Here is a 23136-nt window from a genome sequence, read left to right as displayed (position 1 = left end):
TATAAGAAGTACTAGATCTACTCTGAAAATACTAAAGGCAGCCATTTAATCTAAGCTGTTTAGTTTCCCAAGAGTTGACACTAGTTCAATGAAGGATTTGGCATGGTGAGATCCCTAAGGCTAATATCACACATGCATTTGTTTCATTCGGACAACTTTTCTGCCCGGTTTACTACTGAAAGAAAGACCACAATTTTTTTCCTTCCGTTCAGAAAAAAATTGCAGGATGTTCGTTTTCAACGGAATCAGCTATCAGCTTGTTTGTAATGAAGAACCAATTTTCCCTTTACATGTTAACCACAAAGTGATCTGTGGTGATTGGCTGTTGTGACAAAGCAGAAAAATTGTTCCAAACAGTTGTTCTTTAGAAAAAATGGATATGTGATAGTAGCCTAAGAGATTTATTCAATAGATCTGACAATTTATGATCTTGTGGCTCATATTCTGAGACTCCTACGCAATACTGTGAAAAGGAACTTGTTGAATACACAACAATATGTTCATTAAAGGCTTTGGGGAATAATTTATAGCGAATTCATACATTCATGTTTAATATCAATTGAAAGGAAAATAAATTATAGTATTATAATGGCACCTTGTAATTGAAATTCATCCATTTCTAGTTTTTGTCATTTTAATGTTACATAGATTACAGAGTTTCAAAACCAATGTACACACAACAAAAGAAAAAATTTTCCCTTACTATGTTCCCAATCTACAGAATTTCACTACTTAGATTAAACAAGAAGCATCCTTTCAATATACATAATGTTTTTTACTCTAGCATACAAATCACAGTAGATTAATAAAATATGATCTGAATACGAAAATGCAGACTACCTTAATTAAAAGAAATAAAAACAGAACAATATCATACAGGTTTCAAATTTATTAGTTGTCATTCATTAGTAAAGATTCAAAACAAGTTTTTACATAAAAAAAGTATTCAATATTTTGCTATGAAAGCATAAACTGAAAATGTATATTCATGGTGAACAACTTGATTTCGTGCTTACTGAAATATCTGATACATCATACAATTTCTTATAATGCTTTAGAACATTCAATTAACAAATGCATATTCTAAAATGTATACCAAATGTGACAATTATTATAGAAAAAAACTTTGTTGACTACCATATATTTAATATAAGTCTACCAATATTTTGAATTTTGATAACACGGAAACATATGTTTTCGTCAAATTAAAGAATTTTTTTTTTTTTAAATCTTTAGATTAAAAGGAAGTTTCTAAACATTTCTTTAGAAATGCACTGAAAATGACTGGTATTGATTTCTAGAAGATAAAGGTGCACATTAATTCATTATGCTATAAAATCATTCAAAACATTTTCATGACATAAAAAATGTTCAATATTTTATACAAAAATCATTTATTACAAATAACTGTTGTAACAAATAATAAAATCTGAGGATCTGAATATTGTTTCAAAAGCCATATTAATAAAAATATTATAAGAGCTGATGTTAAAAATATAACTATACTTACGGGAACAAATATTTTAATTAACTATTTTAAAACTGTATAAAGATTTTACTAGATATCTTAACATGGAATGGATGCAGTAGACTTCAAAATTAAATTTATTAAAGTAACCTTTCTTTGACATTAAATAATCATTAATAGATAATTTATTTTACACAAACATCTAAATCATAAGAAGTTTTCATATAAACACAAATATTCCAGTGACACACTTTATGGAGTTAAGGAGTAAAAGTCAGATTCATTGGTGATAAATGTCCACCTGGTGTTGCTGCATTTTGGAACCTAAATTGAGATGAATCTCCTTTGTTTTCTTCTGCACGACCTCTGTTGAGGGCAGAGATCTGCTTCAGAAGCGTTTTTGCATCTTCTTTGGTTTCAGGATAGTCCATACACTTTTGAGCATTTTCATGAGCTTCTTCTAATTTCAGATGTTCATAATAATACTTGGCTAAGTATAAATATGCATGACACAATTCATCCCGGTCTGTGGCATTTCTGGCCTCTGCATCACGAATATAATCAGTATATGCAGCAGCAGCTTGTTTCTCCTCGTTTAATTTTTCATACATTTTGGCTAGTTTAATTAAAGCCATACCTTCTATATCACCAACAGCATGAGCCTTCCAGAAGCACTTTTTTGCTTCTTTCAATTTATCCAGTTTTTCGTAAGCTTCACCTAACGCTACCATCATTCGAGAGTCATATGGCCTAAGTTGTTGTGCTTGTTTATAATAATATAAGCAATAGCAAGGCATTTTTAAAATCTCATATGTTTGACCTAATCCATACCAAGCACGATAATCTCTTCGGTTAACTTCAATTGCTTGTCTATAGGCTTGAATTGCAAAACTGGTATTTTTCATTTCCATGTACTCATGACCCATCAATGTCCAAGCAGAAAGGTAATTGGGATTAAGTTTCAATGCTCTTTGGAAGTACAGAACAGCTTTTTCATGTTGTGTCCTTAAACTGTAAAAATTTCCTATAACACAGCACGTTTCAACTCTGTATTTATCGATGTCACATGTATTATGAGCCAGGTTACTTAATTCAACTCTCATTTCTCGAACATACAACAAATTGGAATAGATGTCCATGTTATCCAGTCGATATGGATCAACTTTTAGTATTTCCTGGAAACCATTTATTGCTTTTTCAAGATCTCTCATATTATGATATGCTATGGCAATTTGGGCCATGACATAGGTACTTTTTGAAAACCCAATTTCAATTAATTTGGAATAAATTTCCAATGCTGATTCATTCATTTGAATTTCTAGATAGGTATGAGCTAAAAAGAAATCTTTTATCCAGCAATCAGGTAAAGTAAGATCATTTAACATTTCCCTATCTGATATTAAAGTAGCAAGTTCCAACCATGCACCCCAATGAAATGGTTCTCTGCGAATGGCTTCTGTCAGAATCTCAACTGCAAACTTTTCCAACTGTAATTTTTTTAAAACCACACCATAAAGATATAAACAATATCCATCCAGCAAACCAGCTATATAAGCCTTATGTAACTGTAGCCTTAAGGATTTTAAAACAGTATTTTTTGATTTATCCATTGGTGGAGAAACATCAGCAATATCGTCTAATCGTTTTTTCTCACCTGATGAATAGATGGAATAAAAATGTAAAAATCTAGCAACAGAAGATTGGCAGTTTTGAGTAAAATAAGCTGCTCGATCATATTCTTGAGCATCAAAATATGATTTAGCTAGTGAATATCTTGCAAATTCCTTTTTATCTAAGACATCGTCATCATCTTCCATACAATCAGAGTCGGAGCTCTCAAAATCGCTAAGTGCTAGATATAGTTCAGCTGCCCAAGACACAGTATTTCTCAGTCCTCTTTTGTTGCACTGTCGCATTATTCGCAGCAAATCTGAGTTAACTTTTCCTAAATCACATTCAGATAGTAAAGCCATTTTGTTATAATATGGAAGGAGAATTTATCTTCTTATTTATTAAAAAGCTGCAAAAAAAATAATTTAGGAACTTAAAGAAATATATAAAATAAAAAAATTCTCATGACACATAAACAATAACAAAAATTGTTAATGGAATAATTTTCATATAAAATATATATATAAATATCTATGCAAATTCAGCATTAGTCAGATTAAAAGAAATAACAAAAGCCCAACAAAATCATCAAAGGCCTTTTTTTTGTCAGAACAAACTTTTTCTACATTAACAATGCATAAATTAGAATAAATGGAATGGATATAAATTGATCAATAAGCTCTTGCTATTAGACAATATTATCATGGCCCATTTCAGCATTAAATTTTTCCATGAATTTCTCATCCATCCTCCCCAAACGAGCCAAAAATTCATTTTTCTCTTCCTCATTCCAAGCAGCATACCATTCACGGAACAATTTCATACGACACTGAAATATACTAGGTGGCCTGTCATTCAGTTCTAAGCTATTCATAGAATTTGACATGCCATTAAGCTCCTTACGTGAATAAGTATCAACTAGAATGCTATAAAAGTCATCTTTCTGCATTTCACTATACTCCATAAACCACTGAATGAGGTAATTTAACTGCTCAGCGATGCCAATTGGGCCTTTGTTGGTCATGATTTTGTTAACGAAATGAAAGAAGGAATGAGGCTAATGAGCAATTCTTAATATAGAAGTGCTAATAAAGTTTGGTCAACTTCTAGCAATTTAATAAGTAAGCTTCTTCTACCTTGAATAGACCATTCATCAAACCACAGAGTGAACTGCTCCAATTGACATTCAAACACAGATGGTGATTGTCTTGATATTTTTAAAGATTCAAAACTGCTGGCTAAATCTTCAACATGTGATAAAGGTTGGTTTTTCAAAACATCCAAAAATTCCTTTCTCTGGGTGTTGCTCCAATTGCGAAACCAATGTAATGCACAACGAATTTGTTCTTCTTCAGGGCTAAAAGACATGAATTTTCCAAAGACGATGTCACCTGAAAATAAAATAATCTCTGTAAATCTAGGAGGGAAAAACATTCAAGATACTTTCTTTATTATTATAATGGCCACTGTTATTAAACCCTTTCCAGCATGCTACTTTTCAAAGTTGGAATTTCAATAACAATAATAATAAAGGTAGGCAGTCTAATCATACTTAGTACACAGGTAAAATTTTATATAGATAGCACTTAGAATTTTAATTTTGCGGATGTGCCTAAGACATGCTCACTAAAGAATGGCGCTTTGAAAAGAGCCCCAAAGCGAGTACTTCTGCGGAGCATGTAATAGAGTGAAAGATTTTGTCTATGATTAAAAAACACTAGATTCTAATTGCAATAACAGATTTAGCTCTCCCCAGGGTGGCTTGCTACTCACCTACAACTCCCAAAAAAAGCACTTCTTGATTATACAATAATCACATGTGTATAAATGAAAAAAAATATAACTTGCTTATGATTAATAACATTATTTACACTTTCATCTATTTTTTTTGTCATGGTGGTATTTCTACAAGCAAGTGACACTATCTTTGAATGTGTTAACCACTTAACAGTTTTATTTTCCTGCTGTATTGCATTGTGACCAAAAATATGCATATTTTTTAATAAACAATTTTGTAATCTAGTCGATTACATGAATTCAAATCAGTAGTCAAAAGAGTTACAAGTATTGTATTTATTAATTCAAGGTAATTTTTAATTGTAACGAAATCACATTTTTACTTAAAGCTGGCTTTTTTATGATGAAACTGTAGAAGTGGAAAGAACACTTTCAAATTTGAACGAAGTAAATTCCCTGTGAAAGGAAATCGCGGTCGTGGTGGTGGAGAAGGATTACTAGTATCCATTTTAAAGAAGTTCCAAACCTGAATTAAATTATCCGAGCTTTCCATTTCCGCATCATCACTATAAAATTACGATAAAGAACTTTCAAGATTACCAGAATCACTTATGGAAAATTCAGATTCCCCATCAGATTCAGTATCAGAATTATATTCTGTTCTGAGCCATTTACTGTTACCCATTGCTCTTTTTTTTTTTTCATTACTAAATTGGGATGAAATACTATTCAGTCTAATACACTGAACAGGTGCAAACTCGTTGAATTTCTTTATGTAATGAAAAGTGGTGAAACCTGTCCTCGAACTGGTTTTATAATCCAATCTTTCCTGGACCACTACAGACATCGATTAGAAACACTGCAAAGTAAAAAATAAGAAAAAGCCGGGAAAATCAATGAACAAAATCAATTGCACTGCCCGAGTTGTGTACAGGCAAATAAAAAAGTCCCTTTTCACAGCACCCAAACAGTGTTCAGGCAAAACAGTTAAATGGTTAAATGTTACTGAATCTTATTTCTTCAGAAACTAATATTATACATACAATTAAGAAAATATATACTATAAAATAAAATTAAATAAACATCTACAACTCAAAACTATCCGAACGCAGAGCTAACAAAACTTCTTTCAATGAAATGACAAAAAAAGAGAACTGCTCTAGTGAAAATCAAAGAGCTAATTGATAAAACTAACCCCTGATCTTCAGAAAAACACCCCAACAATTCCTTAGTTGATAACCAAACCTCCCTCCCTCCAAGAAAAAGAAAACTGGAAATACAACACAGCTGTGCACCCACCTCTCTCTGTTGTGAATGGGCTCACTAAAGAAAATTCCGCAGTGAAACAGCAATACAGCTACTGGTCTGATGTTTCGGTTATTGCACTTTGGGTATACAGAAGATGTTCATTGTTTGATTGCAGGCAAAATTTTGAGGTAAAAATTTAAAACTAACATAGAATAAAGAAATCAGCATACAGCCAAGAAAATAACATAGATATTGAAAAATATGGGTCTTTAAAAAATAAACATGGCTAAAATGTATGGACTGGTTTGTGTTGTTCTGCCATCTAGTATTAATAAAGAAGGTTAAAAGTAACCTTGTAAGGATCTTAAGTTTTACTAACGTTTATTTTATTTTAAATCTTTACTATCACTTCTTATTTTCTACTTCCGGCCAGAATTATAAGCGTTAAGGATTTTATGCAAAGTTTGTCTGGCGAACGCCAAGTATTTAAGTGTGGCCTTTTTGCCAAGCAGGAGAGAGGAAGCAGTGAGTTCGAAGCAGGCCGCTTACCTTAGAAGTTACGCAGTTGCTATTTGCCTTCCAGGCCAGAGGTTTTAATCCTCTTGATAAATTAAACGTATTGTAGTGTTCACAGTCTCTGTGCTACATACGCTTCCTGTTATTATAAGGCCAATCTTCCACGTATATTATTCTAAAGTTAAATTAGAGTTTAGTTTTATTTTGATATCTTTTACGTTAGACCCCGAGTGGAGGGTCATTGTATTCCGAGTACGGAAGTCATTGTATATAAACAAAAATAAAGGGTTTTGTATACCCTTCGTCTGTATCCTGTCTACTTACTACAATTAGTGAACATAGCTTTAGTAAGCTCTCTGTTCCTAGTCAGGTCATTGTATGTTTCCGAAGAAGGTTAGAAGAAACAAGAAGAACCTGATAGTGGCGCCCAAAGAAGAAGAATAACCATGGCCGAGTTTCAAGAAGAACCTGTGCTGCCTGCAGAAACGGCTCAGAATCCAGAAATGCCGGCTGCCGCCCTGGAAGGATTTGGGTACATCGTCCAGACCATGCGCGCTTCGATGAAACCAGAAGCAACATTTAATGGAAACTCACCGGTAACCAGTTTTTTGGAAAAATTGGATGACCACTTCATGCTCTACCCCGTGCACGAGTTTCAAAAAGTTACCTTAGCTACCAGCGCTTTGAGGGGCCAAGCGCTTAACTGGTTCAAATGTATTGGCAGAAGTCTCTTGGGTCAAGCAGGAAGTCCCACCTATACTTACGAAAATTTCAAGACTGCCCTACTAAAAGCCTTCCCTGTTGTAAGGGATCGTGCGAAATTAGAAACAGAACTTTTCAGTATATATCAACAAAGAATGGAAAACCTCTCGAGCTTTATTTTAAGAAAAATTCACGTTTTCAAGCTCTTGTATGGAAACCATCCGGATCCTGAAATAATTCAAGTGATTTTGCCGAAGTTACTACCCCAAGTGCAAGATTTTATTGAATTAAGAAATCCGACTACACTGGAAAAGTTATTTGAGCTAGCAATCCAGTTTGAAAGTAGAAGAACGGCGGATGTCGAAAGAAGACGCCAATATCAACAGCGAAACCAATTTGATACGCCAAGACTACAGCAAACTCAAGCATACGGCTACGGAGAAAAAGCGAATCACTGGGCAAGGAAACCCGAGCATTCAAAAACAGCCGGCGAACGTCGACAGTTCAATAGCAACCCAGGAAAAAAGTCTCAAGGCCAGTGGAGAAAGAAGGAAAGCACGGAAAGGAAAAATAATTTAAACTAAAACGGATTTCTGCTTACGAGAGGGTGCGGAAATCCGAAGGCCACGAAAACCCCTCTTCCTACAAGTTAAATACAGTAATGGTGAAAAATTTAACTCTTCCGAAGATTGAAGTCTTGGTAAATAATATCCCGGCCACCGCACTCCTGGATACCGGCGCGCAGTGTTCCTGTGTGGCAGAAGTCTTTTTTAGAAAGTATTTTCGCAAATACCGCATATATAATGCGGATAATACGACAGTATTAGCGGCGCAAGGAAAAGAATGTAAGTGCGTAGGTAAAGTACCTTTATATATCCGTATCAAGGACGAACAAGTAAAGGTGATGTTTTTTATAGTAAAGAATTTGCAAGCACATTTAATCCCAGGAATAGACTTTCTTTCAGACGCACAAGCTACACTGGATTTTAATGAAGCGTCCCTTAGGCTGACAATGAAACCAGTGCGCGTAGAAAAGGTTGAACCGCCAAGGTTAAATCTTGACCACCTGCCTAATGACGAGCAAGATAGAATCCGACAAGTGGTAAGTGAATTTGCTTCCTTATTTAGTGATATTCCAGGATTTACTCAGGTTACTAACCATAGTATTGACACCGGAGATGCATTGCCGGTTCGTCAAAAACCATACCGGTATGATAAGAATAAGGAAAAAATTATAGAATGGCATATTACCGATATGCTCCGTAAAAAGATCATAACGCCTATCTCAAGTAGTTATGCTAGTCCGGTGGTTTTATGTAAGAAAAATAATGATTATCCTTTGGAGCATCCAAAAAGGTGGAGATTCGCTATTGATTACCGTAAATTAAATTCCATAACGAAATATCCGGTATATCCGTTACCGATCATAGAAGAAATTTTAAGGAACATAAAATCAACCAAATTTATGACGACTTTAGACTTAACGAATGGTTATTTTCAAATAGGGGTCAGGCCTGAGGACGTGCCTAAGACTGCTTTTATAACCAAGTCTGGCACTTATGCATTTTTGCGTATGCCGTTTGGCCTTTCAGGCACCCCAGCAACATTTCAGCGATGCATGGACATTGTGTTAAGACCTGTTCTTGGAAAGTCCACATTTATCTATTTAGATGATATCATTATTACTAGTGATAATCTCGACCAACATATACAGGATTTAAGACAGGTGTTTTCTTTATTAAATGAGGCCGGTCTAAAAGTTAATGTCGAAAAGTGCAAATTTGCAGCCCCTGAATTAAAATATTTAGGTTACAAAATATCGCAAAAAGGGATCGAGACAGATGAATCAAAAATAATCGCTGTACAAAAGTATCCGACTCCAAACACGGCAAAGAAGCTCTCTTCTTTTCTAGGACTTTGTTCATATTATAGGTCCTTTATAAAAGATTTTGCGGCTATCGCTGAGCCATTGTTAAAATTAAAAAGGAAAAAGGCAAGATTCTCGTGGACGGCCGAAGCCAATAGTGCTTTCGAAAAATTAAAACAAGCATTAACGCAAGCCCCTGTGTTGAAATTTCCTGAAAAGGATGAAAATTTAGAAATTTCAGCGGATGCTTCGGATTATGCGGTAGGAGTGGTACTTTCGCAAAATCAGCAGCCCGTGGCATTTTTTAGCCAAACTTTAAATCAAACACAAAGAAACTATTCCGCGACCGAAAGAGAGGCACTTGCAGTTCTGTTAGCAGTGCAAAAGTTCCGAGTCTATTTTGGAAAGGCGCCGATAACAGTATATTCTGATCATGCGGCGGTAACTAGATTGTACTCAGGGAAAAATTTATCCCCAAGGTTAATAAGATGGGCACTCAAGCTGCAAGAATATAATCTGGTAATCAAGCATACCCCCGGAAAGGAAAATATCGTAGCAGATGCCCTATCATGAATTAAATTAGACGAACAGGGTAATACCGTAAAAGTTGCAATGCTGACAGCGTGTACAATAAATTCCCGAGAAACTGTAATAACCGAACTGGGTAAGGATCCTGAGTTTGGAAGTATTTATGAGTATTTGAAGGATCCTGAAAATTTTAGCCACCAAGATATTGTGGCGATAAGAAATAGGGCGGCCCATTACGAACTAATAGATGGTCTATTATTTTATACAAAAACTACGAATTCCAACAACGAATTTCGACCTGTTATCCCAGCTAGTCTTAGATTAAATATCCTGCAAGAGCTCCATGACAGCCCTTTAGCTTCTCATGCTGGTATTCGAAAAACTATCCAACGCGTATGCGAGGCAGTCTACTTTCCTGAACTGCAAAAGTTAACAAGGGCGTATGTCCAGTCCTGCCCAACATGTCAAGCCGTTAATTATATTAATTTCCGCCCGGCTGGGTTTCTAAATAGTATTAAATCCGAATTTCCAAATGAAATAATCGGCATCGATTTATTGGGCCCTTTCCCAAAAAGTCAGTTAAACAAAAGTCGCTATCTCCTTGTTATGGTTGATCATTTTAGTAAATGGACCGAAATTGTTCCCTTAAAACGAGCCTCCGCGAAATTAGTTACCGATTCTATTTTAAATAAATATATTTTAAAATACGGGGCGCCCCTAAAAGTTATATCGGATAATGGTCCTCAATTTGTAAGTAATATATTTGAAGACATGTGCAAAAAACTGGGCATACGTCATTTAAAAATGGTCCCGTATCGGCCGCAATCAAATATAGCGGAACGGGTCAACAGAAATATAGTGAAAATTATCCGTAGTTATGTTAAAAATTTTCATAAAAGCTGGGATAACTATGTCAATGAATTTGCTTTCGCCCTTAGGACCGCAAAACATGATACAACGGGAAAAACTCCTGCTGAGTTATTTCTAGGCAGAAAGATTATAACACCGTTAGATAAATTATTTTATGTGCAACAAAGAGCCCCAGAATTTAAAATGGGTGATATAGAAAAACTAATTAAGGAGGCAAAGAAGAATACTGAAGTAGCACAGAGAAAACAAAAATTGTATTATGACTTGAAACGACGGGGAGTAACTTATAAAGTAGGGGATGAAGTACTAAAAATTAAGCATTCACTTTCTTCAGCACCAGAAGATAAAACTGCCAAATTTTTTCCACGATTTGAAGGACCATATGTTATAGAAAAAATAACTCACGCTGTTGTAGTGTTAAAGGCCAGAAATGGTGAAATCTCTTCCGCAAATATTGATCAAATTAAGCCCTACTTCGATCGTAATAAAATGCAAATCTTTTCAGATCTTTTGCAGGATCCGGCACGGGAGACACCGCAGGTACAAGTTCCAGAGGTGGGAAAACGACAAGTACAAGGGCAAGCCAATGAGAGACAGAAGCAAGTGAAAAGAAAATTGCCCCGTGGAAAAATTGAAGGTAAAAAGAAAAAGAAGCCGTTCCACCGTCCAGAAAACAGAGTTCACGAACACCCCCAGAATGAAGAAGGGAGAAGGACGACGTATGTGAAGAGGACCAGGAGAAATGACGGAAACTATAACCCGGCTTTAAAACGGAGGATCGACTTATCCGACAGAACTCTCCGCAGCAAAAGTCGCCGAACTGCGGAAGGGCCATCAGCGGCGGAGGAAAAAGTACAAAAAAATTTGAACGGCCAACAACGAGGTCCAAGCAGGATCACGACAGAAGTTTCCCGGTTCCACCAAGACCAGCTGCCTTCAAACGGCCAAGACCACAAGCAGAGGACAAAAGGAAGGTGTTCAAGGGTGGCCGTACTGGTGAAAAACGGAAGCTTCCTGAGGAAAGCACTGAAGGGTGAGCCCGTACAAGAAGGAGGATCAACCAAGCTACTATCTGCTATACCTTTAAAGACTGGGCCCAGAAAAGGATGTCTGAATATTACAAAGATAAGTAAAATTTTATGTTACTTTGCAAACTTAAGTTAATCTTTCATTCTTACTGCAAGTGGCAGATTTCAAGAAGTTTTACCTCATGCGAGGTCTACCTTTATCGCCAAAAGGGCGAGAAATGAGTTATGACCGATTTTCTTATTATGTTTTTCAATTACTCGCGCGTAAAACTAAAGTTGATGTATAATAGCGTTGTGTAAAGACTTAAATATTGTAAAAAGTTATTGTATAAATTTTATTTAAAACATTCTAGCAAGAAAGAAGTTTTAGTCTGAAAGACTTTTTGAAATGTAGTATTATTTCAATGTAGAAAGAATTGGCACTTGCTTTGAAAAGAATAGAAGTTAACAATGTACTACTAATGTATGTTTTCAAATGTGTAAAATTAACGGCATGTTGATATGTTCTTATATACATGTGTTCTGTTATTTTAAATGTTAAGAAATACCGTGATATGGTAAAAGTGAAAGTAATGTTAAAAATTTGTTATTCGTGTGACTGTAAAGATTAAATCATGGTGAATATGTGGTAAAGGTTGAATGATGTAGTTAGGCTCTCTGACGCTACACTTTAGAGTTAGCCACTTTTAGAATAGTACCTCAGGGTTTAGAGTTGAAAGTAGGGTGTGTTAAGAGGTCTCGTTATGTTGAATTTTAACACGTTAGTGTTTTGATTGTAGGAGTAAGTGTGGCACACGTAGACAGAAACACATTCGTGTTTGGTGTTCTTTTACAACACATGTCAGAGAGCATGGGGAGAGATAAGTAAAATAGTCATGAATGAAATAAGAATGTTAAGAGAAGTATATTCTATATGTTATTTGCAATGTCATTGTGTAACATTTCATTAAACTAGTTTTCCTTCCAGATCTCTGGAAGGAACCAGAATTGAATAAAGCTCCTGTTTAGATGCAGTACAGATGAAAAAAAAAAGATTGTTGTAGATCCTGGGAGCTGCTATTGTAACAAATTTCTTTCTTTTAAATTTTCTAGTTTCTAACGAAGTTATGATTGTAAAAGGTTGGCCTCGAGCTAAAAGTTTTCAACAAGGTCGTTTTAGACCTCAGTTTCAAACTAATTAACTCTGGCGGGAAGTATGTAAGGATCTTAAGTTTTATTAACGTTTATTTTATTTTAAATCTTTACTATCACTTCTTATTTTCTACTTCCGGCCAGAATTATAAGCGTTAAGGATTTTATGCAAAGTTTGTCTGGCGAACGCCAAGTATTTAAGCGTGGCCTTTTTGCCAAGCAGGAGAGAGGAAGCAGTGAGTTCGAAGCAGGCCGCTTACCTTAGAAGTTACGCAGTTGCTATTTGCCTTCCAGGCCAGAGGTTTTAATCCTCTTGATAAATTAAACGTATTGTAGTGTTCACAGTCTCTGTGCTACATACGCTTCCTGTTATTATAAGGCCAATCTTCCACGTATATTATTCTAAAGTTAAATTAGAGTTTAGTTTTATTTTGATATCTTTTACGTTAGACCCCGAGTGGAGGGTCATTGTATTCCGAGTACGGAAGTCATTGTATATAAAGAAAAATAAAGGGTTTTGTATACCCTTCGTCTGTATCCTGTCTACTTACTACAATTAGTGAACATAGCTTTAGTAAGCTCTCTGTTCCTAGTCAGGTCATTGTATGTTTCCGAAGAAGGTTAGAAGAACCTGATAACCTATAAAGCCTTTTCCCATCAATTTTCTGTGTGTAGAGAGGGAATTTTTGGGTGCACCGGAAAGGGTTTAAACAACACAAAGATTATTGCCAAATTTGAATTAAGGAAAAGTTAGGAACTCTATTAGGAACAAAAACACATACACTTCACACTCAAACACATGACACCATTTAACTAATGTCAAATCCTCTACCCAACAGCAAATAAACTACAGAAGTCTTACAACATACAAACAATTACAGACTAGATTTTTTGTATTCTGAAACCACTGAAAAAGTTAATAAAGTAAATGTTTTTTTTTTCGCTTGCAACTTTTTATGCTAAATCTAAAAATGCTTTTGTTGATATGCAGTCTCCTTTTGTGACTACATTGCATTTTCAAATGAGGAAATAAATGCCTCTTTCTAGGAAGAATTTATACATGTAGTTTCATCCATATGTACAGCCAGGATACAAGCCAAGGAAGAGGTAGTAAATAATTATTAACTGGAAAAAATAAATTAGGTTATTCAAATATGTAAAAGCCACGAAGGCTACCTTTGTGGAAGGCTTTCTTAAGGAAATGTCTTGTACTCATGTTACACAAGAAAAAAACTACAAAAACCACCCATGCAGCTAGTCCATTCACCTGGTACAGAGCAAACTATCACTATTCAAAGGTTTCAACCACTTACCCTTGGGTGGAACAAATTAAATTATGATAGGATTTGAAACGTGCCTTAGCACCAGTAGTCTGGCTCAAGAACAACAAATCCTGGTAAACTGGCTGGCTGCATAAGTGTTTTTGTGGTTATCCCTATGTAACATTTTGAAATTTTAATGAAGACTTGTTGAAAATTTGCATTCCTCCTGTTTGAGACTGCACCAAGCAAAAAAGGTGAACTATATAATTGCACGGAAGAATCCTCTCGACAGACAGAAAGGGTTGTGCATCTTCCCGATTTTGGATGGTGCTGAAAAATGTCTTTCCTACCATTCCTATTCTAGGTGCGTGTCAACGTGGCCAGTAGCCGTGATTCTCTTGAGCGTGGTGCAGCAATGTGATAGATTCCTAACATGGAGCAACGCACTGGAAGACTACATAGTAATAGGAATCTAGCCAAGCATTCCGGATAATCGTTCTACATCGCTAAGCACCTGCCTGTCTGAATGAACTGTTAAGCATGCTTAAATTATGTTGTACCAGTCAAGCACATTTGTATGTTATCCATCATATAATTTCACTAATGTGCCATAGTCTGACATGATATGTTCATCTATCTTTGTTAAACTGAAAGAAAGCCACTGATTAAATCTTATGTTTTCAACTTAGTGTTATTTATACTTCTGCAGCAGAGAACCTTGGTTCTAAACATACTACTGCTTTTAACTCTCAAGGTTCTTTAAACAACAAAAATTTCAAAACCAACTGGATTTTTTAATTTCAGGAGAACTTAACAATAATTTGAAATAAAAATATAGAAATTTTATAGGATTAGATAATTCATTTCTTTTCTAAGAATTGGTAGATTCCATTCAGCAGTTAATACTCTTGTAGATAAAAGAAAATGCACTGAAGTTAGCACAGAAATGTCTGGACTACTATTATTCTATATACATTCTACACATAAACAAAGATGTGTATATTATTGGGAACATTTTACAAACACACCACATTTAGATTTTATATGGTGAACAGATTATGAAACGCACATCGACATACAAAAAGGAATTTATGGAAAACATATTTGCATAAAAAAGTAACAATATATAAAGGACTGGATTTATCTGGTGACTGTAATGCACATTAGAGCTATCTGCTTTTGGATAAAGATGCCTTTCTAAAGGAAACCTGGCTATCTACATTGCCCATGGGAACAACCATTGCAAAACTGATGTTTGGGATTTGAAACCCGGTCAAATTACTCATAGTTTTGTATTATCCCCATAGCTGATGGGAAATAAGCATATATAGACACCAAAGATTGAGTTTCAGATGCAAAAAGTCTACACATTTTTTTAAAAATATCATACCAAAATGTTTAATTTTATTTTTGAGAATTAAAATACATTTTTTAACAGTTTGATTTAATTTGGCCTTTCCCGCCTTTATGCATTTGGATTAAATTTTGAAAATAATTTTTTACCCTCTTCTATCAACTGTATTTTCTTGAAATTTTCATATCTGCAATATTCACCAAAATTTTTTCAAAATTCTGCCCCCCTCCCCAAGAACAAAATTTTTTTCACATATTCTTATTTAACGGTCAAACTAATCACTGCAGGATTTCAATCTTTACATAATTATATAGATTGTATAATAATATTTCAAATGAAGAATTTATGGGACTTCTGTAATAATATACCAAATTTTGGAAATTTTCAAAAAGTCATTTGATTTTTTTGGTAACTGCATAGCAACATTAAACTAATTTGTGCGATTTAAATGTCCATTAAACTAAGTTGCAATGAATTTCTGAAATAAAAAGATTAAATTCTACTTTGTAAGCAGTTTGTTGGCTTTAAATGATAGAGATTTAAATCACACAAATTTTAATAGTACTTTAAATTTGTTATTAATTATGTTAGCTTAGGGGGATTAACTTATGGGATTAGAAAAGCTTGGCACATCAAAAAATATCACAAAGATTTCTTTTATATTTTTCCATGAATAAATGTTTACAAAGTTCGAGAGAGTTATGCTGCAGTTAGAAGTTTTAGTACTTTTTTAGGGCACCAGTCCCCAAATCTGACAGGCTCTTTATATTACGTCACGAATAGTTGTGCATTAAAGTTATTGCAAATTAGATGAAACAATGCACATCAATCCAGGAATTTTCCTACCTCACTGAATTCATCTGAGAGTAATTGTACGGAAAGACGCAAATGTTTCCCACAATGTTAATTAAAATTGGCAATTTCATACATCCTGTTATGTATGAAACAGCATAATATGAAACAGAATTAGAAAAACATAAAAAACAAAACTCTGTTTTTTATGTACTCATTCTGGATTTAATAAAACTGATTCTTTTATGAAGTAATGCTTTCTTAAAGGTGCCACCTCTGTGAGACGACAAATTTGAAAGCTTAGTTACTAGAATTAGCAAACTTGTAATAACAGTTGTATTTTGTATAATATATATAATGTTTCATGCATACAATGCTGAATCTGTGCAATTCTGTTTTTTTTTTTTTTTTAAGTGAAAATAGATTGCTGTTTACATGGAAAGAACAACAGTTTCTTTCTATGTAAATAGCATCCAGTCTCGCTTAAAACAAATCAGAGAATTGTACAAATTCAGCATCCCACACACTGTGTATACTCAACTTTATATACAGTAAAATACGTTTAACATGAAAATGCTTAAGACGACATATAGGTTAACACAAAATAATACAACAGTCCCAACAAACTACTATATATTTTCATGCATTTTGTTTCTCTTAACATGAAACAAAAATCGCTTAACTCGAAAAGATATCCTTTCTGGGAATGAAAAAAATATGGAAAACACCGGCCTCGCAGGCGAGATTTAAGAGAGGTGGTTTCACGTTTCGTAGAAAGGAGGCTAACTTGGCTTTGAAATACACTCGGAATAGCCCTTGACACTAGGCAGTTTTGTTTATTTAATTACTTTCACCTTCCACCTCTACAAACACCACACAAACATATCATCTGTCACCAACTGGCTTTGAAATTCGATGATGCAGTGGGAGTAAAAGTGGAGCAATGGGAGTAAAATTATGTGAGTATGATTCATATGTTGCACTCTGCATGGAATTCAGTGACTTCAAGGACAAATGAAAATTGTTTTCGTCATGCATGATTCTCAAAAGTATCAGATTCTTTGGTGCCAAAAGAAATGGAGAAGGAGGCTATTGAAACTGAGCCGACACTTAATGAAATGTTTGAGAGTTTCTGTATTATTATACTGTCCTACTGTATTATGGAAAGAATTCATTGCAATAGTTGATAATAATGTGTGTACAGCCCCAATTATGGCAGACATTTTGGAGTTTGTTCAAAGCTAAAAAAATATCATTGATGCAGATTCCGACGACGAAAATGAATTGAATAACCTTTTCCCATGTCATCCAAAATGAGGAACATTATAAAAAGAATTTGCAGTTATTTAGACACACATTCCAATTGTAAAATGAATAACAAAATGGACGATATTTAACACTTTGTTAACTATATGATGCTAAAAAAGACAATGCAAAGAAAAATATCAGATTATCTTCCAAAAACTCAATAAAAGTTTTGCTTTTCAAAAACTTGAAAATTTTGTATTAAATTTCATTAAGTTATTGTGGATGTTTTTATTTCATTTAGTTTTATAAAATACATGAATATATACATATCTATGTAAATAAAATGCACTCTGATAAACCTAATTTTATTAAAAATGTTTTATTTCCAATATCCTTCAACATGGAAAAATATTTCAGTCCCCTCAGTTTCGTGTTAAACAATTTTCATTGTATATTACATCACAAGACAGTAAATTTTCATTTTTTAAAGATTAACCTAGTGTTTAATTAGTTTCGCCCATATTAATTTTCAGTGCACCCAAAGTGCTTGCAGTGGCTGCATTAACAAGGAAGTAAACATGAACCTTTATCACTAGGGCACCATTTTCAAAGTGTGGAGCGCACCCTTAAAGTGAGGCATTCGACATCTAAAGAGAGCCCAATTAATACACTGCCACCTGTGCACACTGCCATGTTGTACATGAGTCTTAGTTGGGCCTCAATTCAGCCAATATCATTCACACAATAGTTTTGACCAGCCCCAATGTATAACACATTACATAGTATTGTTACGAAGTATTAAGCAATGATGTCGTCAGACCTCATCTGTAGTGGCATTTGTTGACAAAACATAGTGCATTAAAAGACAGCTTAAGTGCAGAATGGCCAACTTATTTGATTGGTGCTTTTTACAAGAGTAAGAAGAATTGGATTTTCTTCAATTTTCTTTGACTTTTTAAGTGAAAACTGGTCAATGTGTATATGGATAAAGTCAAAGGAGTGCGCAATGCCATTTTTTTGCAATTCTGGGATGTTTTCTTAAGTTAAAAATAGGTCAACATGTACATGGATACCGAGTATGTGCAATTCTTAAAAGCACCCCAAGCAGTAGGTGATTCTGCACGTTCCCCTAAAAGACAAACCAAGGCAGTTTTTGCGGCAAAAAGTGCAAGTCTTAAACGTATTTAACTGGTCAATGCTGGATCCTTTGCTTAATCATTCAAAAAATTGCTTGAAGCTTTGTACAAATTATTTTTATTCATCACAATAGCTACATTATCGGAGAAACACTTTTCGAACCCTGTCTGTTGAAAGCAACTGATATTATTTTTGGAAAACAACTTATTATGGCTGATGCCTGGTGGCATAGCTAAGGTGGGGCAAGGGGAGACATCCGTCCCCGGGCGCAGCATCCAGGGGGCACCAAATTGATGATACACATTTCAGAATGAAATGATTTCCATTTTTGGAACACAGAAAGGGGTGGAAAATCTTTAGGTGTCCCTGGGCACTGAAAACCTTAGCTATGCCTCTGATGATGACATAAAAATCAGTGCAGGCTGTGAAAGAATCACATTCTTTCTCAATACCGTTGGATTAGAGCACAGATGTTGCAATATGTTGTCAACCGTTAGTTTTCATTTGATACGCACAAAATGAAACAATTAAAGATTAAGATGCTGTTTTCTACAGTGTTAGCAACTGCTACAAAAGTTATTCATATAATGACAGCAATCTCTGAACTCTTTTGCAACTATAAACTATCATCGCAAAAGTTGACAGACATATGCACAAACATCACTCCATAAAGGCAAATGACTTAACTATGCCTTAAAGTTATACAGTACAAAGTCAGTAATTCGGACGTCCATTATCCGGAATGATCTATATATCTATCCGGACCTCAAAGCCACAAACTTTAAGCATGCCCGCGTTGAAAGAAATGTTTAATAAAGTAAACAAATAAATATTAAGCTCTTTTTTTTTTTTTTTTGTATAATTTGTTACACTTTAGATCATAATTGTTCTCTATTTGATAAATTACGGTTTCATATTTTTAATTGTATAATTTCTGCATGCCATCTTACCAGATTAAAATTGATGATCTATAATCCGTAAAAACCCCTAATCCGGAATTGTCGAAGTCCCAATGAGTCCGGATTACGGGCTTTGTAGTGTACATCAAAATTGCAAATTATGTTAAAAAAGAAAAAAATATTAAATGCTTTATATTTTATAGTCCTTTATGAAGATTTCGGAGCAGAACACGAAAACACTGCAAGTTTATACAGATGTTGGATGGTTCATACAGATACAAAAGAACACATGATAGCACGATTATTTGAACTTTGAGATGAAGTAAAATTCAAACTGAACTATATGTGGAATTCTGAAGACCAAATACTTTTGATTCATTGAACTCATCGAACTTGAAATTTACAAGGTGAGATTGAAAGTGGAGATTCGACCATAGTTTATCATCAGGATGCCATAACAGCATATATTGATAAGTTGCAACTCTCAGAATATAAAACTTTAGCCTGCATTTTTAGCACTTTATTATTTTTAGCACAAATTTTAAGCACTTATTTGTGCAAAATATTTTCGGCACTTGTAACAATAAAAATGAAGTATAGAAGCAAACTCAATACTGCTAATGATTTACATTGCACACTTTCACTGAACATTTTGTCAAAAATAGCCAGCTCATCAGTCTTTTTTTTTTTTTTTTCTTTCCCATGTGTATGTGAAAACAACAATTTCTATAATAAACCTTTGCAAATACACCTAAGGTGTATGCTACTTAGTTAGAATTTTGCACCAACATATATGTTTGTTACTAAACAGTGCTCCGTTAGCAGAAAAATACCAAAAACTTTTACATAGCTTATCCTAGATGTGTCATAAATTAACTTTTATGCGTTGAATTTTAGCTAAAATAAAACAGAGCTTGAAGTATGATAAAAACATATGCAACTTGAAAAGCAAGAATTATTACATTAAAATTAAAGTGTTATCCATGTAATACACATACAATTAAGTACACAGAAGTATTATAAATTTAACGATAATATCATTAAATGAAAAAAACTTTCCGAAAATTTAATCCTAAACCTTATGTAAAAGTCTTTTGAAGTCATCGTTCGGCATAGATCCTCCAAGAACAACCGATTACGAGAGAAAAAGATAATGTGTGGTAGCTTGTGTCGCATAACTTTATTTGCTGTTTTATATAATTTCTGTAATATTTTGTAATGCTTATAATTTTGTAAATTTAAATATTTTTTTATGCTTTTAAGATATTTTCTATTTTTCTAAGAGCGGGCCCTTTGTTAAAATTTTCGCAGTGCACTGCAGCTTAAACAGCCAGTCCATTCACCTTGAAACTGATGTATACGATGTTTGAACTAATTTGAAACTGATGTTTGCATGAAACCGAATCATTAGGTTGTCATTCCATTCATTGGTCTTATCAACTTGAATATAGTGAGCCTGAGTAAAGAGGGAAATATCTTTCGTAAATATAAAAGGAACGATAAACACATTTCTAAAAAAGATTATTAAGAATCCTTAACCCGGGTTTGCCGTTTTTTCGCTGTCTCTCCAATCTTTTTTTAAAAATGAATGATTTTTCTTATAGCTGCCATCAAGGAAGGGAAGAATAAGGGAAAGAGTTCTAAAATTAGATATCTTGTTATCGCCACTCCAGGGTATGTCACACCCAGTGGTGCGACCATTGCTGGTAGACGCACTGAAATCGCAGTCTCATTGTGGAGCGTTTTCAAAGTTATGATGAAGAAATGAGACATTTAAGAAATTTACTTGATACTGTTTCTACTGAATAAAGTCTTGAGAAAGGTAATGAGTTTTCCGATAATGAAAAAATTTACAGTGAGCACAAATCTTCGCCTGAAATAGAATCTGACTTAGAGGGCAATTTTTCTGATTCAAATTAAAGTGACTATTTTATAGGAAATAATATAAAAAAATAAAGTAAAATGAAATTCTGTGGATGAAATTGCTGCAACGTATTCAACAACTAAAAGAACATGTCGTTGGCCTTCGGCATTTTTTTATTCCATGTTGAATATTGCTGCAATAAATGCAAGCATAATTTTTGTTAACAACCAAGAAACCACCTACTGGGCACCGAGCGACGCTCATTTCTAAAAACACTGGCATTACAAGTGATAGAAGATTATAAGAAGATAAGAAGTCAAAAAGAAGTAAAATTGGGCAACAATCAGGTGGATACACCTCCTGCTAAGAAGGTAAAGACGACATATAAAAGATGTGCTGAATGCGGGGCCAAAGAAGACAGAAAAGTTTGCCTACGAAAAATGTGAAAAACGGACCTAAAAAAGGAACATTTTGTTATGTTAATAATAATAATTTGCTGCATTTTTTAACTCCCCAAACCCCATAAACGTTTTGCGAAAATATAAAAAACTTTATTTTCTTTTACCGTAATAATCCGTAATGTTCGTTGCGAAAATATAAAAAACTTTATTTTCTTTTACCGTAATGTTCGAAAAATAAACCCCATAAACGTTTTGCGAAAATATGAACTAATAATGATTTGCGACTTTCAAACTTTATTTTCTCTTACCCTAATGTTCGAAAAGTAAACAGAAAATTTCCCTTTTCCTCCTTCAGGAAAATTCCCTGTGTGGGTTGCAACAATTATCAGGGTTACCATATTCTGGCGCACGTACGCTCACTTCCGATGTAAACAAATCCGCAATTTCGCCAAGTGCCGGTTATGGAAACATCCCCTGAAAAACATGTATGCATGGAACATATGGCATGCAATTGCCGAAAATGTGCAAATTAAAGGTAAAACTATTAACATATGTTTAAAACTATATTTTCTCTTCCATGTTTTTGTTCTTTTATATGTGCAGATTAAGTGGTAAAAGAGAAGAAGAAACCGCCCTGGGTATGTATCATACCCAGTGTGAGCAATCCCGTTCGTTTTTTCTCGCGCGAATAATGCCGGGTTAAGAATATCATTAAGATCCTTTGGAAAATTTTATGAAAAAAGCATACAAATTATGTGTTACGCCAAAAAGGGAAAAAAAAGGTAAACATTTCTGGCTGCACTTAGACATGCAGAACAATTAAAGGAAGAAAGTATGTCATACACATAACACGTAGTCACATTATGCGCCAAAATGTCTGAAATTATTAAAACATTAAAAATTCCTCTTATTTTAATGTGACAGATGAGTCAAACTCATTTAAGACTCTAAATCATAAACTCATATTTTAGCAAAGGAAAACTTAACTAACTGAAAATATCACTACACAACTTTTCATATTAGAGACGATACAAGAAGGCATACACGTTGGGTTGCTGAAATATTAAGCATAAACAGACAATAATTAACTGGACTCAAATGTATTGAAAAACTGTTGACATAAATAACGAAATCAGATATACATATTAATTTATTTTACCTTCAAATTATTTATCCATCATCACGCTTGGCAGTTACAAGCTAATTTATATCATTACAGTTACAGTTTCCTACAAACTAATTCGATCTTGAAAAAGGTCTGTGAGAAATTTTTATAAATTATTTAGAGAAATGGAAGAATGTAGTTTATAAGTATTTAAGAAATATATTTTCTGAATTTTATGTACAGATTAGTTTAAATATTAAAATAAAATTCTACACAGTAACGCGATTTGGAAGACAATGTGATGAATTAATTACTTTAAAAACATATAAAATTTATTTGAATTATTTTTATGATTATTGTAGCTCCTT

General features: G+C 34.0%; 2 protein-coding genes across 2 annotated transcripts; both read right to left on the bottom strand.

The window, feature by feature from the left end:
• Positions 1 to 874: 874 nt before the first annotated feature.
• Cdc23 (cell division cycle protein 23) lies at positions 875 to 22943 on the bottom strand. Its single transcript, XM_035366975.2, has 3 exons — positions 22823 to 22943; positions 4216 to 4470; positions 875 to 3488 (listed from the first exon to the last, which is right to left on the bottom strand). The coding sequence occupies exon 3, from the start codon at positions 3439 to 3441 to the stop codon at positions 1729 to 1731; it is 1713 nt and encodes a 570-aa protein (XP_035222866.1). The 5' UTR covers positions 3442 to 3488; positions 4216 to 4470; positions 22823 to 22943; the 3' UTR covers positions 875 to 1728.
• Positions 3440 to 4136, bottom strand: LOC118195647 (uncharacterized protein C14orf119). Its single transcript, XM_035366977.2, has one exon. It carries the CDS (start codon positions 4101 to 4103, stop codon positions 3768 to 3770), a length of 336 nt encoding a protein of 111 aa, XP_035222868.1. The 5' UTR covers positions 4104 to 4136; the 3' UTR covers positions 3440 to 3767.
• Positions 22944 to 23136: the final 193 nt, after the last annotated feature.

This window comes from Stegodyphus dumicola, chromosome 2 (genome assembly GCF_044657685.1).
Source record: "Stegodyphus dumicola isolate Sdum_Otavi_A_Nest chromosome 2, ASM4465768v1".
Taxonomy (NCBI): Eukaryota; Metazoa; Arthropoda; class Arachnida; order Araneae; family Eresidae; genus Stegodyphus; species Stegodyphus dumicola.
Note: the sequence above shows the minus strand (reverse complement) of the source record. Positions and strands in the feature narration are given on the sequence as shown.